General features: G+C 30.3%; 5 protein-coding genes and 1 non-coding gene across 9 annotated transcripts; 3 read left to right on the forward strand and 3 right to left on the reverse strand.

The window, feature by feature from the left end:
* Nucleotides 1–35: 35 nt before the first annotated feature.
* LOC101259584 (large ribosomal subunit protein P1) lies at nt 36–1,016 on the reverse strand. Its single transcript, XM_004230465.5, has 4 exons — nt 901–1,016; nt 704–798; nt 399–614; nt 36–297 (listed from the first exon to the last, which is right to left on the reverse strand). Exons 2-4 carry the CDS (start codon nt 770–772, stop codon nt 244–246), a joined length of 339 nt encoding a protein of 112 aa, XP_004230513.1. The 5' UTR covers nt 773–798; nt 901–1,016; the 3' UTR covers nt 36–243.
* A 4,678-nt stretch (nt 1,017–5,694) lies between these two features.
* LOC543646 (plantacyanin) lies at nt 5,695–6,332 on the forward strand. The gene is made up of 2 exons (NM_001247506.2): nt 5,695–5,926; nt 6,040–6,332. Exons 1-2 carry the CDS (start codon nt 5,755–5,757, stop codon nt 6,234–6,236), a joined length of 369 nt encoding a protein of 122 aa, NP_001234435.1. The 5' UTR covers nt 5,695–5,754; the 3' UTR covers nt 6,237–6,332.
* A 2,044-nt stretch (nt 6,333–8,376) lies between these two features.
* LOC101260083 (basic blue protein-like) lies at nt 8,377–9,000 on the forward strand. Its single transcript, XM_004230466.5, has 2 exons — nt 8,377–8,630; nt 8,713–9,000. The coding sequence occupies exons 1-2, from the start codon at nt 8,459–8,461 to the stop codon at nt 8,907–8,909; spliced, it is 369 nt and encodes a 122-aa protein (XP_004230514.1). The 5' UTR covers nt 8,377–8,458; the 3' UTR covers nt 8,910–9,000.
* Nucleotides 9,001–10,291: 1,291 nt separating this feature from the next.
* LOC101260379 (basic blue protein) lies at nt 10,292–13,057 on the reverse strand. Its single transcript, XM_004230467.5, has 2 exons — nt 12,543–13,057; nt 10,292–10,612 (listed from the first exon to the last, which is right to left on the reverse strand). Exons 1-2 carry the CDS (start codon nt 12,703–12,705, stop codon nt 10,413–10,415), a joined length of 363 nt encoding a protein of 120 aa, XP_004230515.1. The 5' UTR covers nt 12,706–13,057; the 3' UTR covers nt 10,292–10,412.
* Nucleotides 13,058–14,459: 1,402 nt separating this feature from the next.
* TRNAK-CUU (transfer RNA lysine (anticodon CUU)) lies at nt 14,460–14,532 on the forward strand. Its single transcript has one exon. It is a non-coding gene; the product is annotated as a tRNA-Lys (tRNA).
* Nucleotides 14,533–14,617: 85 nt separating this feature from the next.
* Nucleotides 14,618–21,878, reverse strand: LOC101260672 (sterol 3-beta-glucosyltransferase UGT80B1). 4 transcript variants are annotated; one of them, XM_004230468.5, is made up of 15 exons: nt 21,684–21,877; nt 21,271–21,342; nt 21,047–21,131; nt 20,832–20,971; nt 20,509–20,579; nt 20,036–20,117; nt 19,606–19,707; nt 19,185–19,240; nt 18,733–18,767; nt 17,977–18,193; nt 16,750–16,965; nt 16,219–16,278; nt 16,013–16,052; nt 15,056–15,277; nt 14,618–14,764 (listed from the first exon to the last, which is right to left on the reverse strand). In XM_004230468.5, the coding sequence occupies exons 1-15, from the start codon at nt 21,747–21,749 to the stop codon at nt 14,708–14,710; spliced, it is 1,521 nt and encodes a 506-aa protein (XP_004230516.1). In that variant the 5' UTR covers nt 21,750–21,877; the 3' UTR covers nt 14,618–14,707. The 4 variants fall into 4 exon arrangements, with proteins under 4 accessions (XP_004230516.1, XP_025883581.1, XP_069149001.1 ...); XM_026027796.2 differs by lacking the exon at nt 16,219–16,278 and having other exon boundaries at nt 21,684–21,878; XM_069292900.1 differs by lacking the exon at nt 20,509–20,579 and having other exon boundaries at nt 21,684–21,867.
* Between the last annotated feature and the right edge of the window lie 520 nt (nt 21,879–22,398).

Genomic DNA, 22,398 nt, shown 5'->3' on the forward strand with positions numbered 1-22,398 from the left:
AGCAAAACCTAGCAAGTAAAAGATCACCAACGATATAACGAAACAGACGATTAAAATTGTAACAATAGAGGGACAAACATTTGACTGAACTGACAAAAATGGCTCAAACTACGGCAAAAAACTAGAACAAAATCATGATTAAATGTTAACTCTTACACTTTCCAAATATCTCAAACATCAAAACTAAAACTTTAACCAATATATTCTGGAAACAAAAGAACAGATCATACTAACGGTAGCTTTCTAATCGAACAAACTGAATCCCATATCATCATCACTTTCTTCCTTTGGCTCCTCCTGTACATACATACAACAAACAATAACACTCGGTTAGTTATTAATAAGCGCGACTTGTGGTTAAACCAATTTGAAAAAAAAAAGATGAAACAGTTCATTACCTTCTTCTCTTCAGCAGCAGGGGCAGCTGCTGCACCACCTCCAGCTGCGGCGCCACCGACGGGGGCAGCAACGGCAGCGACACCACCACCGCCGGCACCAACGTTCATGATGAGATCTGAGATGTTTTTCTTCTCGGCAAGCTTGGCGAACAAGAGAGGCCAGTAAGGCTCCACTGTGACATTTGCTGCTTTTACAATAGCAGAAATCTTCTCTGCCTATTAACAATCAAAACAAACCATAATGAATACTTCACAAAACGATAAAAACAGATCCGTATAATAACTTATCAGGCAGAGAAACTAACGGTGATGGCGATGTCATCGTCGTGAAGGATCAAACAAGCGTAGGTACTAGCAATTTCTCCGAGCGACATTTTCTACTCAATCGAATTACCTGTTCCTGCAATTTTTTTCACCAAAATTGAAACTAAGACTTAGAAAATGCCTATTTCATATATAGATGAAATTGTGATACTGCAGATGAATTGATTAGGGTTTGTACCTTAGAGGATAAGAAAATGGCGGTCTGCTTCTTCGGCTGCTGTTACAGAGCTGTTGCTGCTAGGGTTTTGAGATTTGAGATGATGAGAGGTTTATAAAGTGGAGAAACACATCGTTAGCAGGGTTTTGGGGGCCCAATATTGAAAAATGAAGCCCAATAAACATTGGGCCTATTAGCCCTGTCAGATTACTTCATATTTCCTAATAAATGAGATTATTGAAACAAAATTTATTTATTTTTTCACTTGTAAAAATAAATAAATTATAAATATAGAGTTATTGTATTATTTATTAAATAGAAAAGTTTGTGGAAAAGAAAATTTGGAACATGCGAAGGAGTGATCTAGGGGTGATAATTGGACGAGTTGGGTTAAATTTTGGTGAGTCATAATTGATTTAGACAATAAATGAACCGAAATTCAATTCAATTCAAATTTGTTTGGATCACGGGTTGGGTGGATGATGGGTCATAAAATGGATCAAGACTCAACCCGACTCAAATTTTATTAAGTTCTATAAAAAAGAAATTATTAATTACACAAATATTCAATACAACAAATGTGTCAACATCTAATTCAATTCAAATTTATTTGGATCAACATGGGTGGAAACAGGTGGATAATGGTTTATAAAAAGGGTCTAAGACTCAATTCGACTCAAATTTTATTAACTTTTATAAAATAAACTACTTAATTGCATAATATTCAAGACAACAAATGTGTTAATATCCAATTCAATTCAAATTTGTTTTGATCAATATGGGTTAGATAGAAACAAATTGGATAATGGTTTATAAAACGGGTCAAGACTCGACTCAAATCAATTTTTATTAAAATTATAGAAGAAACTACCTAATTATACATATATTCCTACCATATTAACTAATTCTCCTTATAGTTTGAAATACTTACATATTATTTCACTATTTAATAATCTCATATCATATTTCAAGTTACATACTTGATTCACATGTATATAGAACATCAAATACACTAGCGATATATCAAAGATGGTGGGCGATCGAGATGGCAGGGCGGTGAGTGAGATTATCTATGTATGTGATATACATGTGAATCACATAAAATACACAATATATACATGCATATAGTGTTATTCCATGGAATATCATATATTCAAGCGATATATTCGAAAAATGATCGAGATTTGCTTATGTATCTCAGATGCATGCGAACTACACATATATAGTACATTAAGTGTGATTTGCATGTATCTCAAATACATGTAACTGGATGTATATAGATGTATCAAAATCTAAGAAGATATGTAACTAGCATGTATCTTAGTAATTTGCTCAAACTGGTGGGATTTTCGTAAGTTATCGAATTTAGGAAATGTTTAAAAAACACACAACTTAAGATATCATAATCTCTAAAATTTTCTACCATTTAAAAAATTACAAAAATCTCCTCTCGAATACATTCTTATCCCATCTCAATTACATCCCTCCTATTAAGTACTGTATCATTTACAATGTATCGAACAACCAAAGAATGTATCAAGAGCAATGACAAACCTGAGATTTTTATAATTGGAAAAAAGCCCGAAATAGAATGTAACCTAGCCCCAAAATATATGCGATTTTTTTACTTTACACTAAAATTTAATATCCAACACAATAATGATTAACTCTAAATTAAAAAAAAAAGTTGAAAATGTATTAAATTTCAATATATTCGTTACGAATTTAAATTTACTTTATAATATTAGCAAATTATTCTTCTCACTTTGCATCTGAGAAAAACAATTCTTTTCTTTTTATAGTATATTCCACAACAATATTATTACTATTATTTTTTTCCACCAACAACAATATTATACACTTTGCATTTGTAGAAGCTCTATTAAATTCCCCCATTTTTACTATTAAAAAAATTTTGAGTCAACATATTAATAAAGAGCTTTTAAGTTTGTTGCACTAAAATACATATTATAATATGAGGAAATTATAATTAATTACAAATAAAAATAACAATAACAATAATAAATAAGATTTTCCAAATTCAATAAATAGTGAGTGTAAATGTTTGAAAAATATGACTCTTGCCAAACTAGTGGAGGACAAGTTTTTAAATCAGGAGATGAAAAAATACCACTTGAAACGGGGATATCGTATTTTATTTGTACTTTCGGAAAACATTGTTCTTATGGTATCAAAGCTATTGTTACAATTAATTAATTTATTTCAAATTATATGTATCAAAACATAATGATTTTATTTCACATTTATTGTTATGATTTCGAATATTAATGATATAATATATTTTATTTCATGATAAGCATACATGAGTTTTGCTTGTGGAGTACTTTGAATTAAGATAAAATTAGAGTAATTATTTTGGCACTTTATTTAATACTAATGAATGAATGTGATTCTTTAATATATGATCGTTTAGTTATTCACTCGAAAAAATTACACAACATTTGTATATGGCATATCTTTGGTGTATATGATTAAGATGTGTATAACTTGACTTGAAGATATACAACTGGCAGAAAACAAGACTCTAAAATTTACATTTTTTAATTAGTATGACCAACAATATTGACACATTAGCATAATATATATATATATATATATATATATATATATATATATATATTATTTAATTTTATTTTTTCAAAAAAAAGAAGAAGAGAAGATTGAGATTATATTACCAAAGGGAAAATTTTATAAAAATGAGAGAAATATTGATAGTGTTCCAAAGAATTTATAATTTAATAACTCATAAGTATTTTGTCAAAACAATATGATTAATAAAGAATCTGTCCAGCATATATCACATTCAAATTCATAAAATTAAGTTCTAAATCTTTTTTTTTTCAAAAATCAAATCAATGAAGTTTATTTTATTCTGTACTTATGACTTTTATTATTATTATAATTTAACTTTATTTTTTTTTTTTTTGAAAAAAGAAGAAAAGATTGAGATTATATTACTGAAGGGAAAATTTCATAAAGAAATGAGAGAAATATTGATGGCACTCTAAAGAATTTATAATTTAATAACTCATAAGTATTTTATCGGGAAAAAAAAAGGGAAGAAGATGTGATTAAATATAAATGACACATAATATTTTTTGTCATTTTTGATAAAGAATGTGTCCACCATATATCATATTCAAATTCATGAAATTAAGTTCTAAATCTTTTTTTTTTCAAAAATTAATTTAATGAAGTTGATTTTATCAGTACTTATGTTAAATTAGTAAATATCTGATATTTTATCAATTTCTTTAATTATTTAATCATAATTATAATTATTTGTGAACTCAAATTTTAAATTGATACTCTTATAATTAAAATTATAAAGTGGAGAAACACCGCATTAGCATAATTTTGGGGACCAAATTTGCAAAGGAAACTTAGATAAATCTCATTAGTTTAGGAGCTAACTATTTAGATACACTATGATTTGCAATATTATGTATCTTATTAGATTTTAGTGTCTCAAGATACGTCTACATACATATTTAAAATTTTTTTTTTTTTGTTAAAAACATATTTTCAGATACGTGGGGTCAAATTTATGTGTAAATTTGTTATAGATACATTGTATCTAAATGGATTGATATATATGTAGTTGGGATACATTATACATAGCAAATCTCGTTCGACTTCTCACTCCTCTTCATTTCGCTCGCCACTGTCCGCATATTTAATAATCCAGATATATGTGAATCACTTCAGATATATACATATACATATACATATGTCTAGTGTGATTTCTTCTAGTCTATTGTGAAGTATTGAGATTTGGCACACACTTAAAAAAATTATTTAAGGACATAAATTAAAAACTATTTTTATTATTACTCTTTTGATTATTCTAGAACTATTCAATTAGAAAATGTAAAGCAGTTAACAACCTTTTCAAACGAAGGGTAAGTATGAAAAAAGAGTTTCAAACAATTCTCTCGAACAATTAAAGTATTAGACTTGATGAATTGATTTAGATAATTATTTTTCATTGGTGTTGGTTGTCGCGTCGAAGTTGAAATAAATTTTAATATGACTCGGGAAGTCGCACATTGGGATTTTTTTTTTGTAGGTTATCCAATTTAAAGAAAATACATAAATACATAACTCAAAGTATCATAATTTTTAATTTTTTTTTTATCATTTTTAAAAATTACGAAATGCTCCTCTCAAATACATTTCTATCCCCTCGGGTACATTCTCTCATTATGTAGTGTAGCATTTGCAATGTACCGAACAATCAAGAAATATTTCTTAGAGCAATAACAAGTCCAAGACTTTGTTATTGAAAAATTTTCGAGATAGAATGAGTGTAAATAGTTTCAAATATATGAAATTTTTGTATTTAACACTAAAATTTAATCATCCATCCAATAATGAATAACTCTAAATTAAATTCAGTTGAAAATGTATAAAATTTCAATATATTAGTCAAGAATTTACATTTACTTTAGAATAATAGCAAATTATTCTTCTCACTTTGCATCTGTGAGAAACATATCAAATTGCACAACAATTTTTTTTTCCCACAAACAACAATATTATCCACTTTGCATTTCTAGAAGCTCTATAAAATTTCCCTTTTTTTTGCTTTTGCAAAATTTTATTAAGTCAACATAGAAATAAAAACCTTTTAAATTTGTTACACTAAAATCTCTTATGAGGAAAATATATTTAATTACAGATAAAAGTAACATCAATAACAAGTAAAAAATTTCAAATCCAATAAATATTGAGTTGAAAAAAAATACCTATATAATGACCTATATTCTTTCTCAATTAGCACACCAATATCAACAACATCTTTCATTCTAATCCTTTTTGCATATATCTAATTAATACATCCATTTTTTCAACATGTTTGGAGTAAGCAAATCCACAATTATTGTCATTGTTATGATTTTGTGCATTTTACTTCAATCCAACATCTCAAATGCAGCTACGTATCCTGCTGGTGATGGTAAAGGTTGGGGTTTTAATATGAATGGTTGGCCTAACGGCAAAACGTTCAATGCTGGTGATGTTATTGGTAATAATTTATTAATAAAATCTTGGTTAAAAAAAAATCATCTATTCACATCATTTTCACTATTTAATTTTATTTTTTTGACTATATTTATACTTTTTTTCTTTTCTTTTCAGAATTTAAATATAAAGTTGATGAGCACAATGTGGTAAAAGTGAGCCAGGAAGAATATGACTCTTGCAAGACTAGTGGGGGACAAGTTTTCAATTCAGGAGATGATCAAATACCACTTGAAAAGGGGACATCGTATTTTATTTGTACTTTCGGACCACATTGTTCTGAAGGCGTCAAGGCTGCTATTACAGCTAATTAATTTGTTTCAAACTATATGTATCGAAATGTAATGATTTTATTTCACATTTATAATTATCATTTCGAATATCAATGTTATAAAATATTTTATTTCATGAAATGTATGCATTGTGGAGTACTTTTAGTGAAAAATAAAAATAGCTAATTATTTTGGCACTTTGTCTTTCTTTCGTCATAACATTAATGAACGGATATGATTGTTTAATCTATGATCATTTAAGTTATTCACTAGAAATATTACACAGACGCTTGTATATTGTATATTTTAGGAGTATACAAATACACTTGTATATTGTATATCTTTGGAGTATACAATTCACATGTGTACATAACTTGAAGATATATAAGTAATTAAAAATTAGACTTCAAGATTTACAAATTTTCTTGAAAAGTATGACCAAATTATATAAATTTTACAATCTCTTGAGGTGCGATTCTTTTAAAATTTTTCTGATGCAAATATTTAATGTATCAAGGTGTCTTTTTTCTCTTATAATGGTTTAGTAAAATAAAATGACAAGTGCTTCACAAATAAAAGACATTTATAAACTAAACGATACTAATAAAAATTATGTCTCTGAGAAATCTTATTCTCTTCCACTTCATACATTTTGTGGATCTTAACATTAACTTTTTGGTACATAGAACTGTAAAGAATAAAAGAAAAAAGATAAATATAATTTTCAAAAAAGAAGAAAAGAATAAGATTATATTACTAAAGGAAAAATTACATAAAGAAATAGAGAAAAATATTGACAATGTTCCAAAGAATTCATAATTTAATAGCTCACGAGTATTTTGACAGAAAAAAAGAGAATAAGATGTGATCAATATACGTGACACATAATGTTTTTTGTCATTTTTATAAAGAATTTGTCAAGCATATATCACATTCAAATTCATAAAATTAGGTTCTAATTTCCAAATCATTTTTTTTTCAAAAATCAATTTAATGAAGTTAATTTTATTCGGTACTTATGTTAAATCAGTAAATGTTTAATATATTGTCAATTTCTTTTAATCATTTAACCATAATTAAAATTATTTAATTAATGTGAACTCAAATTTTAAATTGATACTCTTAAACTTAAACTTAGAAAAAATGAAGAAGTACTTATCATTTTACCATAACCATTATTATTATTTTTTGATAGATACTTTCAAACAATTCCGTAACTTAATTAATAATAATTTTCTTTTTCATTTTTAAATGCACTTGATGCAGCCAAGACACAATGGTATCATAATTGAGTTTTAGTCGATAAAGTTTGGGTGCATTTACAACTTTTTCAAACTAGTTTTGATATAAAATATAAAAAAAAAATTGAAGTCATATTTTGCTAAGACTACAAATATGTATATCATCCATATATTTAGTATATATTCTATGTATATCATGTGCATCAATATTGTATTTGACATATGATAAATAAGTAACATACAAATGAGTACTACTTATGTTTATCAAATGGCGTTTATGAGGTTATATCTTCGATCTCGAAGTTATATGAAATTCAATTCAAAATCTCACCAAATAGTCTCAAAGTTGAGGTGTAATTATATCCTCCTCGAGTCATTTGTGAGTTTCTAGTCTAATATTCACTAAAACGTACAAGTGATTGATGCTAATAAGTGATTGAATCATGATATTCAACTTTCGGAACATAATAATTGATTAAACAAATAAGAAATTGTCCACGTGATATGAATCTCAAAATATAGTAATCAAATAAACGTCAGATAACTTTTTGGGACAAAAAAGGGGATTAATTGGTTATTGATAGAAATTGAAGATGTAAATGTATTGAACCAAAATGGACTATACATATTAGGAATTTTAACTAATATATAATGTGAATTCTTCCTCCCTTCAAATACTCAAAATAATTGCATTTATCTTTTTTCATAAAAGGAAAAAACTATTCAAATGATATCCATATCATCTCATCATTTTTGCATATTGGGAAACTCACTCAATTCTTTTTTCCTTTTTTTACCATTTTGTTAAAAGTTAGTAAGTCACTAAAAAATGGACTTTTTTTTTTTTTAACTTTGTTACTATAAAAGGTTCCAATATTATGATTTTGTATGTGTAAAGTTCCCTATATAAAGGCCTACATTCTTACTCAATTGTCATTCACAACAACACTAAGAGCCTTCATTCTAACTCCTTTTTGCATCTATCTATAGTTAATAAAATATATATTAATTCTCAAATTAAAGATGTATAGAGTAAACAAAGTCACAATTGTTGCCTTTGCTATGATGCTTTGCATCTTCCTTCAAACCAACATTTCAAAAGCAGATACATTTCTTGCTGGTGGTGCTAATGGATGGGGTTTCCAATTGAATGGTTGGCCTAATGGCAAGACTTTCAAGACTGGCGATGTTATCGGTAAGAATTTATTGGTAAAATTTACTATTCAAATAACCGTGCTTGACTTATATGTATTTTTTTTTGTTAACAAAAATACAAGAGTTTAAGTATCCAGCCGGAGCGCACAATGTGGTGAAGGTGGACCAAGCAGGGTTTAACTCTTGTAACGGAGCTGGTGGACAAGTTTTTTCTTCCGGAGACGATAAGATAACTCTTACAAAAGGAACATCATATTTTATTTGTACTATCGGACAACATTGTGCTAATGGTGTCAAGGCTGCTGTAATCGCCAACTAACTTACTCCAATTCTATAGTCTTTATTTTCAATAATTATAACTTTGGAGTTACTAAAAACTATATAATATAATGTTTTATTTCTTTCGTCCACATAGATGTGTTTTACTTGTCTACTAATGATATACTAATAATTTCATACCAAGCACATCACCAACTTTGAAATTCTTGCCATTAGGCCAATTGCTAACACCATTACTATCTCCAACATAATAATTTGTTGATGCATTACTAAATTTGATGGCAAACAACATCATGAATATTACAAGGAAAATAGCACATCCTTCTAATTTCCATGCCATTTATTTATAATTCTCTAAATGGGAATTTGTCTAATTCAAAGGTTTTTGGAATTTTCAAAGGTGTTAATTGTATAGACTTAAAACTTAGATGAATGCTTTTAAGTTACCACCTTTTATAGTAGTATTAGCTAGAACTTCATAAAATTTAACTCTTATAAATTATTTGACTAAACACAAATTTTATTAAGAATAAAAAAAAGACCTTTGAAATTTGTGGTTAAATAGAATTTAATGATTTTATGGACTTATAAATCATCTCATTACGAATAGATTACGAATAGATGAAAAGTTTAGAAACAAACTATTTACCAAATATAAATAATATCATAATTTTTTCGAAGGACTTAAAAGGAAAAAAATGGTGTCTGGAGTTTAAGCTCTAATTAAATTTGAATCGCTCTCTGCAAGGCGCATTTGGTGGTGGTGCTTCCAATAGAATTTTCTCCATATGAATGCACAGATCCGAGACATCTGATTAAGGACCTAACGCTGCACCACTAAGTTGTGGTCCACAACCCATGTTAGGTATATTTCCAGTTAATTTCTCTAGCCCAATTACTACCATATTCTTGACTTTCCTTCTTCTAGGACCAATGGGCCATTTTCTAGTTATTCTTTAGGCCCAGTTCTGTATTCCTCAATGGGCTTGGAGATCACAATTTACAGATCTCCCTTGCACGATTCAGCTGGAAAATGTTTCAAGTCACATTTTTGGACTTCGAATACATATATTTGACGGCACGCATTCATATACATTTATCGTGGATATATGAAGTCAAAATTAGATATGTATTCACATGTATATTAACTTTATTTAACTTGAACTCTGATATCAAATTATTAATTAGATATATGTATATATAATGTGGAATTAATGTTGAACAATTTGAGGCATTTGGCCAAAAGTATTGTAAATCATCCGTTTATCGCTTAACTTAAAGTTTCCGATAGTTTTTTTTCCAAATATTTTCTTAATAACAGCGTCCCTAGTCAGGTAAATGTTGAAATAGCTATTACCTTCTGTCAGTACAAATATCAAATAACTATGTGTACGCGTACAAAGACGTAAACAAAATCCAATATAGAAGTAGCAAAAAGTTCATATTAATCCATTATTTGTCATATATTATATGGTAGTAGTACTAGTACACCAACATAGGTGACACATGATAGAAAGTTTGTAGGATAATTGATTTGGTAATTTCACATAGCAAAGACAGAAATCTTCATTCCAGACTGACAATGACCAGGAAAATTGCAGATGAAATAGTTCTGTCCCTTTACTAGCTTTACTTTGTCACCCCCTTTGTTGTACACTTTTGCACCTCTTGGTGTGCTGCAACTGTTGTAACCACCTTTATTCACCGCCACCACATTGTGCGCACCACTAGAGTAGTTGAATGCTGTAGTAACGTATTCAGAATTTTTTATTTATTGATAACTTTAAAAGAGGATAATATATTTATACTATAGTAGTAGTACTGTTTTTTTGCAGTGTCATGATTGTGGGTGACAAACAAAATCAAAATTGGTTGGAACATAAATGCTTTACATGTAATCATAAAACATTTCTCTCAAATGGACCACATATTGGTAGGTATAATTATCATTAACCGCAATATAACATTTGAAATCATCGTCATTATAACCACAAGTGGGAAAGTTAAATTTTTAGGTTTAAAAGTGGTAGTTGAACATTTGTCTCTAATTACTCTGTTATTTTTTTAGTTATTCCGAATTACTTGTTTATCTGACAAATTAAGAAAGGATAATTTTTTTTTATCAATTATACCCTTAATTAATTATTTTAAAAAAAAGTATAAATTTTTGAAAATCTTAAATTTCTAATTCATCTGCTTAATAATTAATTAGATTAAAATAATAAACTCACTATATCAATAATTATTTTCTTAATAGATATTTCACTTTAAAAATAGACAAGTTATTCGGGACGGAATACCTTTGAATTAAATTTATATATTGTCGGTAACTCATTTTAATTTGATGGTGCAAAAGAATAAAAATATATGATTCCTCTATCCAACGAAAGTTGGAAACAATAAATAACAAGGGCAACAGTCAAAATGTTATTATATTATTCTTTACTTATATTAAATTTAATATTTTAATAAATGTTAAATAATATTTAATATTAAAGATGAAATATGAAAATCTCTTAATTTTTTAGATTAGACTAATATTATTAGATAATTATTTTAAAAAATGGACAAATGGAATACTTCCGTTGGAGTTACTTTCTTGGTAGTACTTTCTTTGTCTGGTGCATGAAACATAAATTTTGATAGTACTTTATTCGTCTCGTATTGTTTATCATGATTTTTACTTTTAAAGTTAAATTATTAAATTTTTGATTGATATTTTAAAATGTATATTTTTATCATATTAATATATAAAAAAATTATAATTTATAATACTTTTCATATAGTTTTAAAATATCTGATTATTTTATTTAAAATATTAAATTAATATGATACACTTTATCTTTAAAAATTAGTTAAATTAATTTTCGATAAGCGTAATATGATAAATAACTTCAGACAGTGAGAGTTGTTCTTTGAAATGTTTTAGGATGACAAAATTAATAACCAGTCAACATTATGGGACCATAAAAGAAGAAAACAAAGCATTTATTTTGGTGGGGGGAGGAGTACTACATTTTGTGGAACATTTAACATTTTAATGAATATCTGGAGCGCGAACAAAATAATTAGGACCATTAACGACTTAAATAAATTTGAATTTATTAGTCTACAATTTTTTTTTGGTTTTTTTTTACTTATTCACTTTTGAATTGACATATTTATTAAACAATAATTAATATCGTAATGAGTTTACTATTTTATTCCTATTAATTATGAAGTGGGTGAAAAGTTTTATATTTTTCAAAGTAATTCGTCATTTAATTAAAGGTATAATAGATAAAAAAATTTATCTTTTCTTAATCTGTCAAAATGGACAAACAATTAGGTACAACTATAAAATGAAAAGTGAACAAATAAAATGGGGAGTATTTTATATGACCCGATTGATATATTTAGTAATTTTTTTCAATCACTACCTAAAAAAATGAGATTAAGCGACAATAATTAGCAATTGCCGCTAAATATAAATTTTTAGCGACAATTAACACTCTTTGTAAAAGATTTTAGCGATACAGGATCTAATGACACTTAACTAGTACTGACAAAGACTTTAACTCTCTTTATTAATGTGTCTACTTATTACCGCTAAAAAAATATTTTTGTTATAACGAATACGAGTAAGGAATCCATACAAAAATTAACTCACGAAGTAAAAGACGATGATACTTACTAAGAACATCACCAGCCCTAAAGCGTTTGCCCTTAGGCCAACCAACAGTGTTAAAAGTCCAGCCACCAGTACCTCCAACGTTGTACACAGCAGCATGAGTTATCTCAGCTTGAATGAGCACCACAATACATAACACAAACACCATTTTCATGTTCATTTCCATTTGCACTGCTTCTTCCCAGACCAAATTAATTTAATTAAAATTTGACAACTCTATATAGTAAAAATAAATAACTGATTATGAGTAGTATGGACATATATATATTAGTTATAGCTCACATTTTATAGAGAAAATTATGATGGTGTATGTAGTGTAGGTCCTTGGATTCTTTAATTTACTGTTATTGGGTCACGCAGTATGTAGTGTAGGTCCACAATATTCCACTCTCGAGAAAAATAAGATAAAAAGCGGATTGCGATACAAAGATCAAGTTTGAATTCTATCTTTTTTTTATGAGTTTTGAATTTTATAGTCTTAATAATTGACTTCTAATTTTAATAATAACACATTAGTTAAGTTCGATTGAACTCGCATACTTAGTAATTATCTGGGATTTTTTGATATACCATTGACGTTAACAGATATTTACATTATCTTTCTCGTAATAAAACATTAATTTCCATTTGACTTGTACTCCGTTTCGTTTAATTTTTAAATATGTAAATTTTATTATAAATATTTTATATACACAATAAGTTGAAAAAAAATAAGAAAGCAAGAGATGAATTAGTGGAGAGACAATCTACGTATATCATTGAAAGTAGGGCATTCAATTTTCAATGCTGATTACCAACCCACTATTTTAAAGATTGTATGTGAACATTATTTGTCCAGAAAGAGGGGCAATTAAATAGTTAAAATTAGTAAAAAAAGTCAATTTTTTTTGCAGATTTGCAGGAGTATTTTAATTTTATGTACTTTTTATGTCTCAGTGGATTTAGCTACTAGAGAAAGTGGGAGTAGGAGGGAAAATTTAGAAAAAGAAATGTCAAGTTACCATTATTTTGCTCTTACTTTATTTGATAGATCACTTGTGAATGATTTTATCATATTTTTAAATGCTTAACTAGATATTGTGAGTATTATCTCCTTTGACTTTAGTAAGATATGGTTGATTTGAGCTACGAAAATAAAATTATTTTTAATGAAGAACGTTTCGCTTCAAAGTAAAAGTTAATGGTTTAATTGAATCTCAATCTGAATGCCGAACAACATGTGATAAGGATTGTGATATAGTAATAAATATTTCTTCATCTTTAATAAAAAATTTTCGGATTCAAGTTCCTCTATATACAAGGTTTTCTTTGTTAAAAAGTAATTTTAATGTGAATAATAGATATCAAATCAAAAAAATAAATTAAAAAATTACTGGTTCAAGTGACCTATGGATCATTATTGTGTCAGTTAAATCTACACTCTTTTGACCTTTTCAAAAAGTTGAACTACTTTTTTCAAACTTTATTCGAGCCAACCAACCCAACATTTGATTTTTAGATAAACTTGTTTTTTCTACTCCATTTTTCCTTCACATTAATTTGACTCTAATTAGTTTGGCGAAAGCCCTCAATACATAAATTTAGAACTAGAAGGAAATTATTTCTACAATCCTTTTTTCTTTGTGTTTTCACTTAATAATATTTGATATCTATATTGAAGTTCGACTAAATTCATATTATATTCGCGCAGTAGAGAACTCATTTCTAGGTGCGATACTCCCAACAATTTTTTTCATCATCAAAAATTTGAAACCTAACACCTTTAATTAACAATGAAGGATCCAATTTTTCTTTTACCATGTCTAGAAAACAAAACAGTGTTCTTAAACTAGGAGCTTTCATATGTTAAATGCTCTAGTATGATACTCATTTTTATGTTTTACTGTCTTAATCATTGCTTACAATAGGTCCCACAACATAGCCCGTCTAGCTCAGTTGGTAGAGCGCAAGGCTCTTAACCTTGTGGTCGTGGGTTCGAGCCCCACGGTGGGCGTCCTTTTTTTCTTTTGAACATTTTAACCCAATCAAACAAAAAGCGTTTGCAAATAATTGAAAGAAAAGAGAAAACCCAGATGAAATGCCGTTAAATTTGTTTCAAAGGAACAAAAATAATCCAGTACTAATATTATCCTCTACCCAAAAGGACAAGAAAAGATGAGAACAATGTATCATCGACAACTTCTAAGCTCTTCCTTAATGAGATGAACTGCTTCCGACACTCCATCCTGAACATTTTCCAAAAGATATCAGCAATCTCACTATTAAACTGATACTGCCTATAAAATGTGTTTTATAACAGTATTAGTAATAGCAGTAACCACAGGTAGATATAGAGCGAGTTTGGCTGAATTCGTTACTTTCAACTCACATCACTTATACATATGCAAAATGAAGTTATAATACATCAATCACATCTATTTGGAAGTGTTGACAGGCATCAGCAGCATTGCAACCCATTACGATGTAGGATTTTAGAAGGACCTTGTGTTTATTCGTCATCAGGAATTTGATCTTACCTCATTAGATAATTTATTAGAGATCTGCAAAGCACGGGTTTTGACTTCAGAAGACTGCGAATAGTCCAGGGCCCTCACAAGCATGTTTGCAGCTTTCTTGATGTAGAAATCCTCATCTTTATCTGGCACCAAGTGTTCTCTTTTCAATGGCTCAGGGGCAACACCGAGCCAATACATCCTCTCCGCCCAGTAAAATTGATCCAGCATAAACGGACATATCACCTGTCATTATGTAAAGCAGACATCATGTAGGAGAATTCGCACCAATTTCTGATCTTTTACCTTTACTAACCAAAATCTTAACGTTAAATATCAACTGTATTTCACCACATCAATCGAAACATTCCATGACATCTTTTGACAGTCTATCAAAATATCCATCCAACTTTTAATGCAATTATAGGTTAAGTGAGCCCATATACATGATGGTACCGAATTTTACCTAAAACAATCTTAATCTTTCTAAGCTTCCTTTCGCAGTTTAATCAATATATTACAACAACAAACAACAACTACGCCTCCATCCCCAACTAATTCAGGTTGCTATATGAATCTTCACTATTCATTTCACTTCATTATGATCCGTCTCATTCCAATATTCAATAATTTAACTTCTCTATACCATAAGTTCTTTAAACTTTAAACAGACAAATGAATCTATTTAAACAACATATGATAGTTTTGCTAAAAAACAATATGCAATCTCATGTGCTAGGTGAAAATCTTATTCCCAAAGACAGCCAACCGCAGATCAGAAGCGCTACATTAACTTCTCTGAATTGACCTTTCTCATTTTTCCACTCCAGCAAGAATGACTTACTACTGAATTATGAATAAGATGATAGTCAAATACCAAGTTTTATAGACAATAAATTGCTTTCACATTTGCAATTTCTGTAATTTCAGACAGGCTGCAGAGATTGCCATAAGTTGCAGAAACCCAACGATGAAACAAACCTGAGGAACACCAGCCAGTAAAGCAGCAGCGGTGGATCCACTGGGGTTATTGAGAGCCAAAGGTAAGCAAACACATTAATAACAAGAAAAAGTGCATAATGGTTAGCATAACTCCTCACTCAGAGTGAGGATAGAGAGACAGAGAACAAGTGGAGGTAGGAAACAGTAAAGAGACAATGGAAAAAGGAAAGTGGAACACATCCAACCTTCCACCATGATGAATTGCAGCAGCACACCTTGGAAACAGCCAATTGTATGGGACAGAACTTGGAGAAAAATAACCAAATCTCAGTCACCAGAATAATTGTATAGGATGTTTCTAGTTATAGCTTGAATCCTTAGCATGGAGATTAAACATTAAGAGCCTGTTTGGATTGGCTTTTTGGCTTGTTAGCCCATCGTCATATATAAGTTAGAAATCCTAACTTACGACTTTTGGATTATTTTTATCATTTTCGCTTAAAATCAAGTGCTTATAGGCACTTTTTAAAAATAATTTACCCAAACACTGAAAAAATGCTTTAAAGCTATTTTGGCTTAAAAACACTTGAAATAAGCCAATCCAAACAGGCTCCAGTATTGCAATAACCTACAATCATTTGTTATTAAAAAATGAAACATTATGGTCCTTTGTGCATCTTTTAATGCAAAAACATAGTCCAAAGCATAAACGTAGGCCTAATACTCCCTCTATTATAATTGTTAAGGATCCAAGTGGGTCCAGTATATGAACATACCCAGAGAAACAAAAGAGTCGGCCTCCAAAAAAAGAAACTCCTCCATTACTCCGTTGTGTTTGTTCCGGACAAGAGGATGCTTCCTTGGCATAAGACTCAATTGCTGCTTCTAAAGGTTCATAGCCAGCTGAGAATAAAATAAATCTGCTATCTGATATGTCTAATGCAGTTCTAAGCACCTGAAGGAATGCATGTGGGTTCCTCAAGAAACCCATGCTGCAGAGCCAATCAGAGACAAGTTCATGATAAGAAGGTATATATTTAACGATAGCACAGAGAGTAATTAAGCAAAATTCAACTAAATTCGTCCTGCAGAAAGCATACATGTTAAAAACATAAAATTAAGGAATGAAGTTAAAATATCGCGAATCAAGTTGCAAAAAATTAGAGACAACATTATATTGATTTTGCAATTTTGTTTATGGAAGTAATTATTTTTATTAATGTAATGGGGAAAAACCTAATTTACAAGAGGTATACCAAAAAGTAGAAAGCCTAAACAAAATTATGTTTTTTTAAGCAAAACATTCAAACATCTATGGCTATGGGAAATGCAGATCACCTCCTTCCTCACTGCCGGGTTGCTTCGAGGTATGGTGGGAAATTGTGTCATGGTTTTGTCCAGGCAGTGTAAAAGATCTTATGTTTAGCTGGAACTGCAGGAGAAGAAGCAGGGATTGGATTGTTGCCCCACTAGTATTGATGTGGGTCCTGTGGAGAGAAAGATGAGTTTTTGAGGGTGTAGGGATGAATCTTGTAAAGTTAAGGAGTAGTCACTTGTCCCATATTTTCTTTTGATGCATCCATGAGTTCTCCTTTCGTAAAGATTATTGGGTATTTTTGAAGAAAACCATCACATATTGTCGGTTTTCTAATTTTAGGCCTACACCTCTTTTAATAAAATTGATTTACCTTATCAGGAAAAAAAAATCAGCCTGTGATTATTAATCTTCAAAAAGACATAAAAGATGATGGAACAATTAAAAAAATCAAACTCAAAACTAACAACGAGAACCAAAATAAACCTCTTATATCCAAATTAGATTTAATGCTAGAATTGTTTTGTACTATTTAAGAGGAAACAGAAAGACATTTGAAATGAACATAAGCAGTTAGCAGCAAACTAACTTCAAGACAGGAAAAGAGTTCTCATTAGTCCCTCAAAACTTATAAACTGAGAGAAGAACAAAGCTTTGCATGAAAATAAAAGTCAAAATGGGACTTTACCTTCCAATTGAACTCAGACCTATGAAAACAGGCAGCTCTGCAGCAGGAAATTCAATGAAAAACTGCAAGCCGAGGTGGATAGAACACAATTTGTTTTGCTTATTTGAACTCCCTGGAGAAACCGATGCAGAGATTTCTGCACAGTCAATGCAAGAAAACTGCCATTCCTTGGGAGGAAACCAAAAGCCACAAACATGCACTTTTGATGGCCAATAACCTAATATATAGTCCACTGATCAGCTTAATAACAACGGTATAATAACTTTATTAATACAACTTCGTCAATAATAACTTTTTGCATTGACAAAACCATCTAAAGCAGGCGGCTCAACTTTTTTTTCTTCTCACGATTTTACAAAGACCATAGTTAGGTTATCTTACATAGCCAAAGTCCGGAAAGCTTGTAGCCTTAAAGTCAATAGAGTAGCTGAATGTGCAATATAGCTGGATTTACCCTAAAGTCGAAAAGTAAAGTGTGGCTTTCAACTGATATGTACTTTACAACTCCAAAGAACAAAAAAGGCAGACATATATTCTCAGAAGCATCAACTTGATTCCTTATAACACCATTATTGCAATTCTCCATTGTAATCATGCAGTTATACAGAATCTAAGTGTCATGTTACAAAAGGTCAAAGATCACCAAAATGGAGAGATATATACTATATTAATTTTTTAGCATTTTATTCTCGTGTCAGGAAATTTTCATATGAAACTAAGAACAAATGTCTATAGACATTTCATCATAATCCATACCAGGGTATTCAACAACTTCTTTGCTAAATCCATACCTGTGAGCAAGTCACAATATGTCAGAAAGTGCAAATACAATTATCCTGTTACAATAAATAGACACATGGAAACATATATATTAAGATGCCAATAACCTATAGGCCAAAGATAAAATATTGAATTATTCCATTTGGAAATACTGTGAAAATACATCTTTACACAATTTTTCCTTGCTTCTTCGTTTAGAAGGCAACATGGCTAATGGAACACCAAATCTCAGGTAAGCTTTCTATAGAATACTCAAGATGACCGGGAAGACACAATCTGAAAGCACTTTTTATAGAGATATTGAAAAGCTAGTAAGGGCCAAATTTATTCTTTTCTACACCTTTAAGATTTATCCTACTATTATCTTCTAGAACTTCATAGTGTTCCATAGTTCTATAGATACTTTTTAGCAGGTACAATTATCTTACAATAGTAGAGGAGACGGAAGCCTCTCATGAAATGTTGGAAGACCAGTTACAGGGTCCTGCGTCCAAATGAGAGACCAGTAAATACAAAGAAGCAGCAAAATAACAGAGACTCAATGGAGAGGGAGCACTACTCACCTTTAACCAAAACACTAGTGACCCTAACAATTCAGTTAATGGGTTCGGTTCTGAATTGGTTACTGGTTTTGATTTAGCAAAATATAAGTTCTACAAAATTTTTGGTTATCAAAAGCCTGGTCGTTGCATCATACAATAAGCTAAAAAATGAACCGTGTGGTTCAGTGATTGGCTTGCCCCTTAAAGACGAATATCTAAACTGAGTGAATTCCAGCCTCAAAGTTCAACGCTCTGATCAGAAAGGAAAATTTAGGAATATTGTCATTGGCTGGAGTAAAGAACACACCGTAAAAGGAAGGGCACTCAGATTCAGGTCGAGACTTCTCCACGATCCCCACTCCTCAGTGAAAAGTGGCCACATCCAATGGATAACATCTTTCCAGCCAACCTACCATCAGCAAAAGCCTCAACTCATGCAATTGCTGTGATGCTGTTTTTAGTCAAAGCAAATAAGACTAAAATGCAGGGGAAGGACTCATATAACATTAACAACCTAACAGGGTTGAAACAAAATTGACGATCAATCAGCTCGTATTTGTACTGAAGAAGCTTATACCACAGGCACAAAATATGAAATGTGGATGAAGATTTTACTAGAATCACAGCCATAAGTCCATCCATTAACTCACTGTACATTTTAAATGAAAAATGGAACTGAATTTCCACATGAGAGTCAGTGAATAATATACCAAGTGGCTAAAGAATTCCTCAAGTACCTTGTCAGTGGGAGCTTCCTGGAGATGGTTATATAAACCTGGATGTTCTTTCCTAAATTGCCGCTCAAATGATGATGGAGCACTACATTGCATGAGGAGAGCTGAAAGTCAGACAAACAAGCAGTGTAGGTTCTGCATTATATCCAACCTAAGTATCCAGATACTAGAGTAATTTCAAATGCCCAAGATGCTTCAGAATGAACAGATGAGCATATTTTACACATAAGGGATTCATGAGTTTAAATGCTTGGCCTCCATACACTTAAAGCAAGCAAGCGTGTGTCCAGAACAAGAAGTTCATGGAGAAATGTTCATCAAGTTCATTGCCATATGAATCAAATCAATGGCATACCAATTAAAAAAAAGGAGCCATAAATTGCTGTAACTTGTAAATAAATACATAGTTGAAGGCAGAGGTAAAGACAATAAGATTTTTATCAAAAGAAGAAAAATAAGAAAGTTTCTCTTGCTACCTATAGGGAACAACATAAGGAGCAACCACAATGCAACGGACCTGAAAAAGCTCAGCAAGACTCCAACCTTCCTGGAACTCAAGTTATAGGGTGAAAAAAATAAAGCATTGTGACTTTACTATAATTGACAATGACTTTACTTCCCATACATATAATTGAAAGCAATTCACCCCCTCATTCCTTCTCTCCACATTGTCTTCCCCCCAAACTCTCTACCCTTCTAAGGAGATAGACTCGCCAAGCTCATCTTGATGAAAGGAAATTTCCTTTACAAAAACAAAAATTAAAAGGGATCTAGAACAATGAAATGTCAGAGAATTTACCAGAGCGAAGAAATTAATAGCAATAACATCGCCTTCCACTGAGCTATCTCCAAGGATATCCTCAATAATCGAAGTACACTCATACCTATGTTTCTGGATAATTTCCCTTTTGTGGGCAGAAAAAGATAACTCCATCTTACCTGATCAACAGGCAGTACTTGACTGATGATATTGGGATAAGAACAAATATAACGAAGTTGTATTAAGTGACATACCATAATGTTCAAGAGGGGAAACAACAGGTGGCGATGAAACTGGTATATACATAACTTTATTTGCTCTCAAGTGCACCATCAAGTTCTGTCAGGAACAGAAGTAAATAACAGAAAGAAAAAAAAACTCTGAAGCATTCAGTGTCAACTTTCTGAAATCAAACTAGATCACTTCATATAAACACAAACAACACAATAACATGTCAACTTGTTCTGCTTTTGCTAACCTCATGAGCTGAATGAGTGATAAAAAACACTTGATACTGCTCTTGATCACAAGCAAACGCTGCAGCAATGGCCTATTCATCAAGTCACTAATTAAAATATGTGGCACAAGTGAAAAAAAAACAACCTCTACATAGGTAATTAATGATTCATACAAACATATCCCTTGTATATTGTGAAGGGAATATACAAAGCCTGTAATGAAATTCAGCACAAGAAAGATAACCCAAAAGCTTTGAGCCTACAGAAACCAGTACAGCACAAAATCCAGAAATAGAAACTATTTCAATATTGACACAGATAAATTTTCAATTAGTTGCAATAACAATTCAATGTCAATGTGAAGGCATTACATTTACACAACACACACACAAAAAAAAAAAAAAAAAAAGAGGAGGAGGAGGAAGAGGGTTACGGCAAGAGGGTAGATATCGCCTTTAGTACCGAAAGCCATGAAAATAGCAGCTGGTTTGCTCCTCATCTTCCTCAATTACTCACTTCCTTCACTTTACCACTTCTTCTTATCAATTTTCACCTATTTTGTCATTTTTTCTGAAAGTCAAGGATACATCAGAAAAGTTTTTTTTTTTTTCCAGAATGTGCATTTTTTTTGCTGCAAAATTCTAAAATAGTTACTCCTCAAATTAAAATAATATTAATTATTTTTTTTCCATTTGGTTAAATTTTTTAAATCCAGGAAAAATTTTATTAGATTTTACCAATAAATTTCAACAGCATTTTAAAGTAATAATTAGCGTTTGAGTATTTTTCTAGAAACCAATTACGACAAATCACCGTTATACTAGACCATCCATTATCACCGTACACCTAACATAATCCCAATCGACACTTACAAAGCTACAACCAATTGCTAGCTATCATCATCTTTAACTGTCATATAATTTTTATATTTGTTGATTCTAAATAAATGATATTTTGTATATTTACGTGCTGAGAAACAAATAATCTTATTTAGTATAAATTTTGTGCATTCAGTATAAAATGTCTCAATATTTAATGAAAACAATTAGAAATTAAGGTGGTGAAAGAAATATAAATATTAAATTGAGATTAAAAAAAATATAAGAACAATTTGAACAAATATCTTGATATTGATCGACACATAGAAG

The sequence above is a fragment of the Solanum lycopersicum genome, chromosome 1 (assembly GCF_036512215.1).
Source record: "Solanum lycopersicum chromosome 1, SLM_r2.1".
Classification (NCBI taxonomy): Eukaryota; Viridiplantae; Streptophyta; class Magnoliopsida; order Solanales; family Solanaceae; genus Solanum; species Solanum lycopersicum.

What these genes read in the sequence shown, in the direction of transcription:
- LOC101259584 (XM_004230465.5), bottom strand. Translation starts at nt 772, where the DNA reads ATGTCGCTCGGAGAAATTGCTAGTACCTACGCTTGTTTGATCCTTCAC. An exon ending in ACGATGACATCGCCATCACC is followed by an intron (nt 615 to 703) that starts GTTAGTTTCTCT and finishes GATTGTTAATAG; the next exon opens with GCAGAGAAGATTTCTGCTAT. An exon ending in CTGCTGCTGAAGAGAAGAAG is followed by an intron (nt 298 to 398) that starts GTAATGAACTGT and finishes ATGTATGTACAG; the next exon opens with GAGGAGCCAAAGGAAGAAAG.
- LOC543646 (NM_001247506.2), top strand. Translation starts at nt 5,755, where the DNA reads ATGTTTGGAGTAAGCAAATCCACAATTATTGTCATTGTTATGATTTTG. An exon ending in CAATGCTGGTGATGTTATTG is followed by an intron (nt 5,927 to 6,039) that starts GTAATAATTTAT and finishes TTTTCTTTTCAG; the next exon opens with AATTTAAATATAAAGTTGAT.
- LOC101260083 (XM_004230466.5), top strand. Translation starts at nt 8,459, where the DNA reads ATGTATAGAGTAAACAAAGTCACAATTGTTGCCTTTGCTATGATGCTT. An exon ending in CAAGACTGGCGATGTTATCG is followed by an intron (nt 8,631 to 8,712) that starts GTAAGAATTTAT and finishes CAAAAATACAAG; the next exon opens with AGTTTAAGTATCCAGCCGGA.
- LOC101260379 (XM_004230467.5), bottom strand. Translation starts at nt 12,705, where the DNA reads ATGGAAATGAACATGAAAATGGTGTTTGTGTTATGTATTGTGGTGCTC. An exon ending in TAGGGCTGGTGATGTTCTTA is followed by an intron (nt 10,613 to 12,542) that starts GTAAGTATCATC and finishes ACGTTACTACAG; the next exon opens with CATTCAACTACTCTAGTGGT.
- LOC101260672 (XM_004230468.5), bottom strand. Translation starts at nt 21,749, where the DNA reads ATGAGGAGCAAACCAGCTGCTATTTTCATGGCTTTCGGTACTAAAGGC. An exon ending in GCGATATCTACCCTCTTGCC is followed by an intron (nt 21,343 to 21,683) that starts GTAACCCTCTTC and finishes CTTGATGAATAG; the next exon opens with GCCATTGCTGCAGCGTTTGC. An exon ending in GGTCTGAGTTCAATTGGAAG is followed by an intron (nt 16,966 to 17,976) that starts GTAAAGTCCCAT and finishes TTGGCTCTGCAG; the next exon opens with CATGGGTTTCTTGAGGAACC.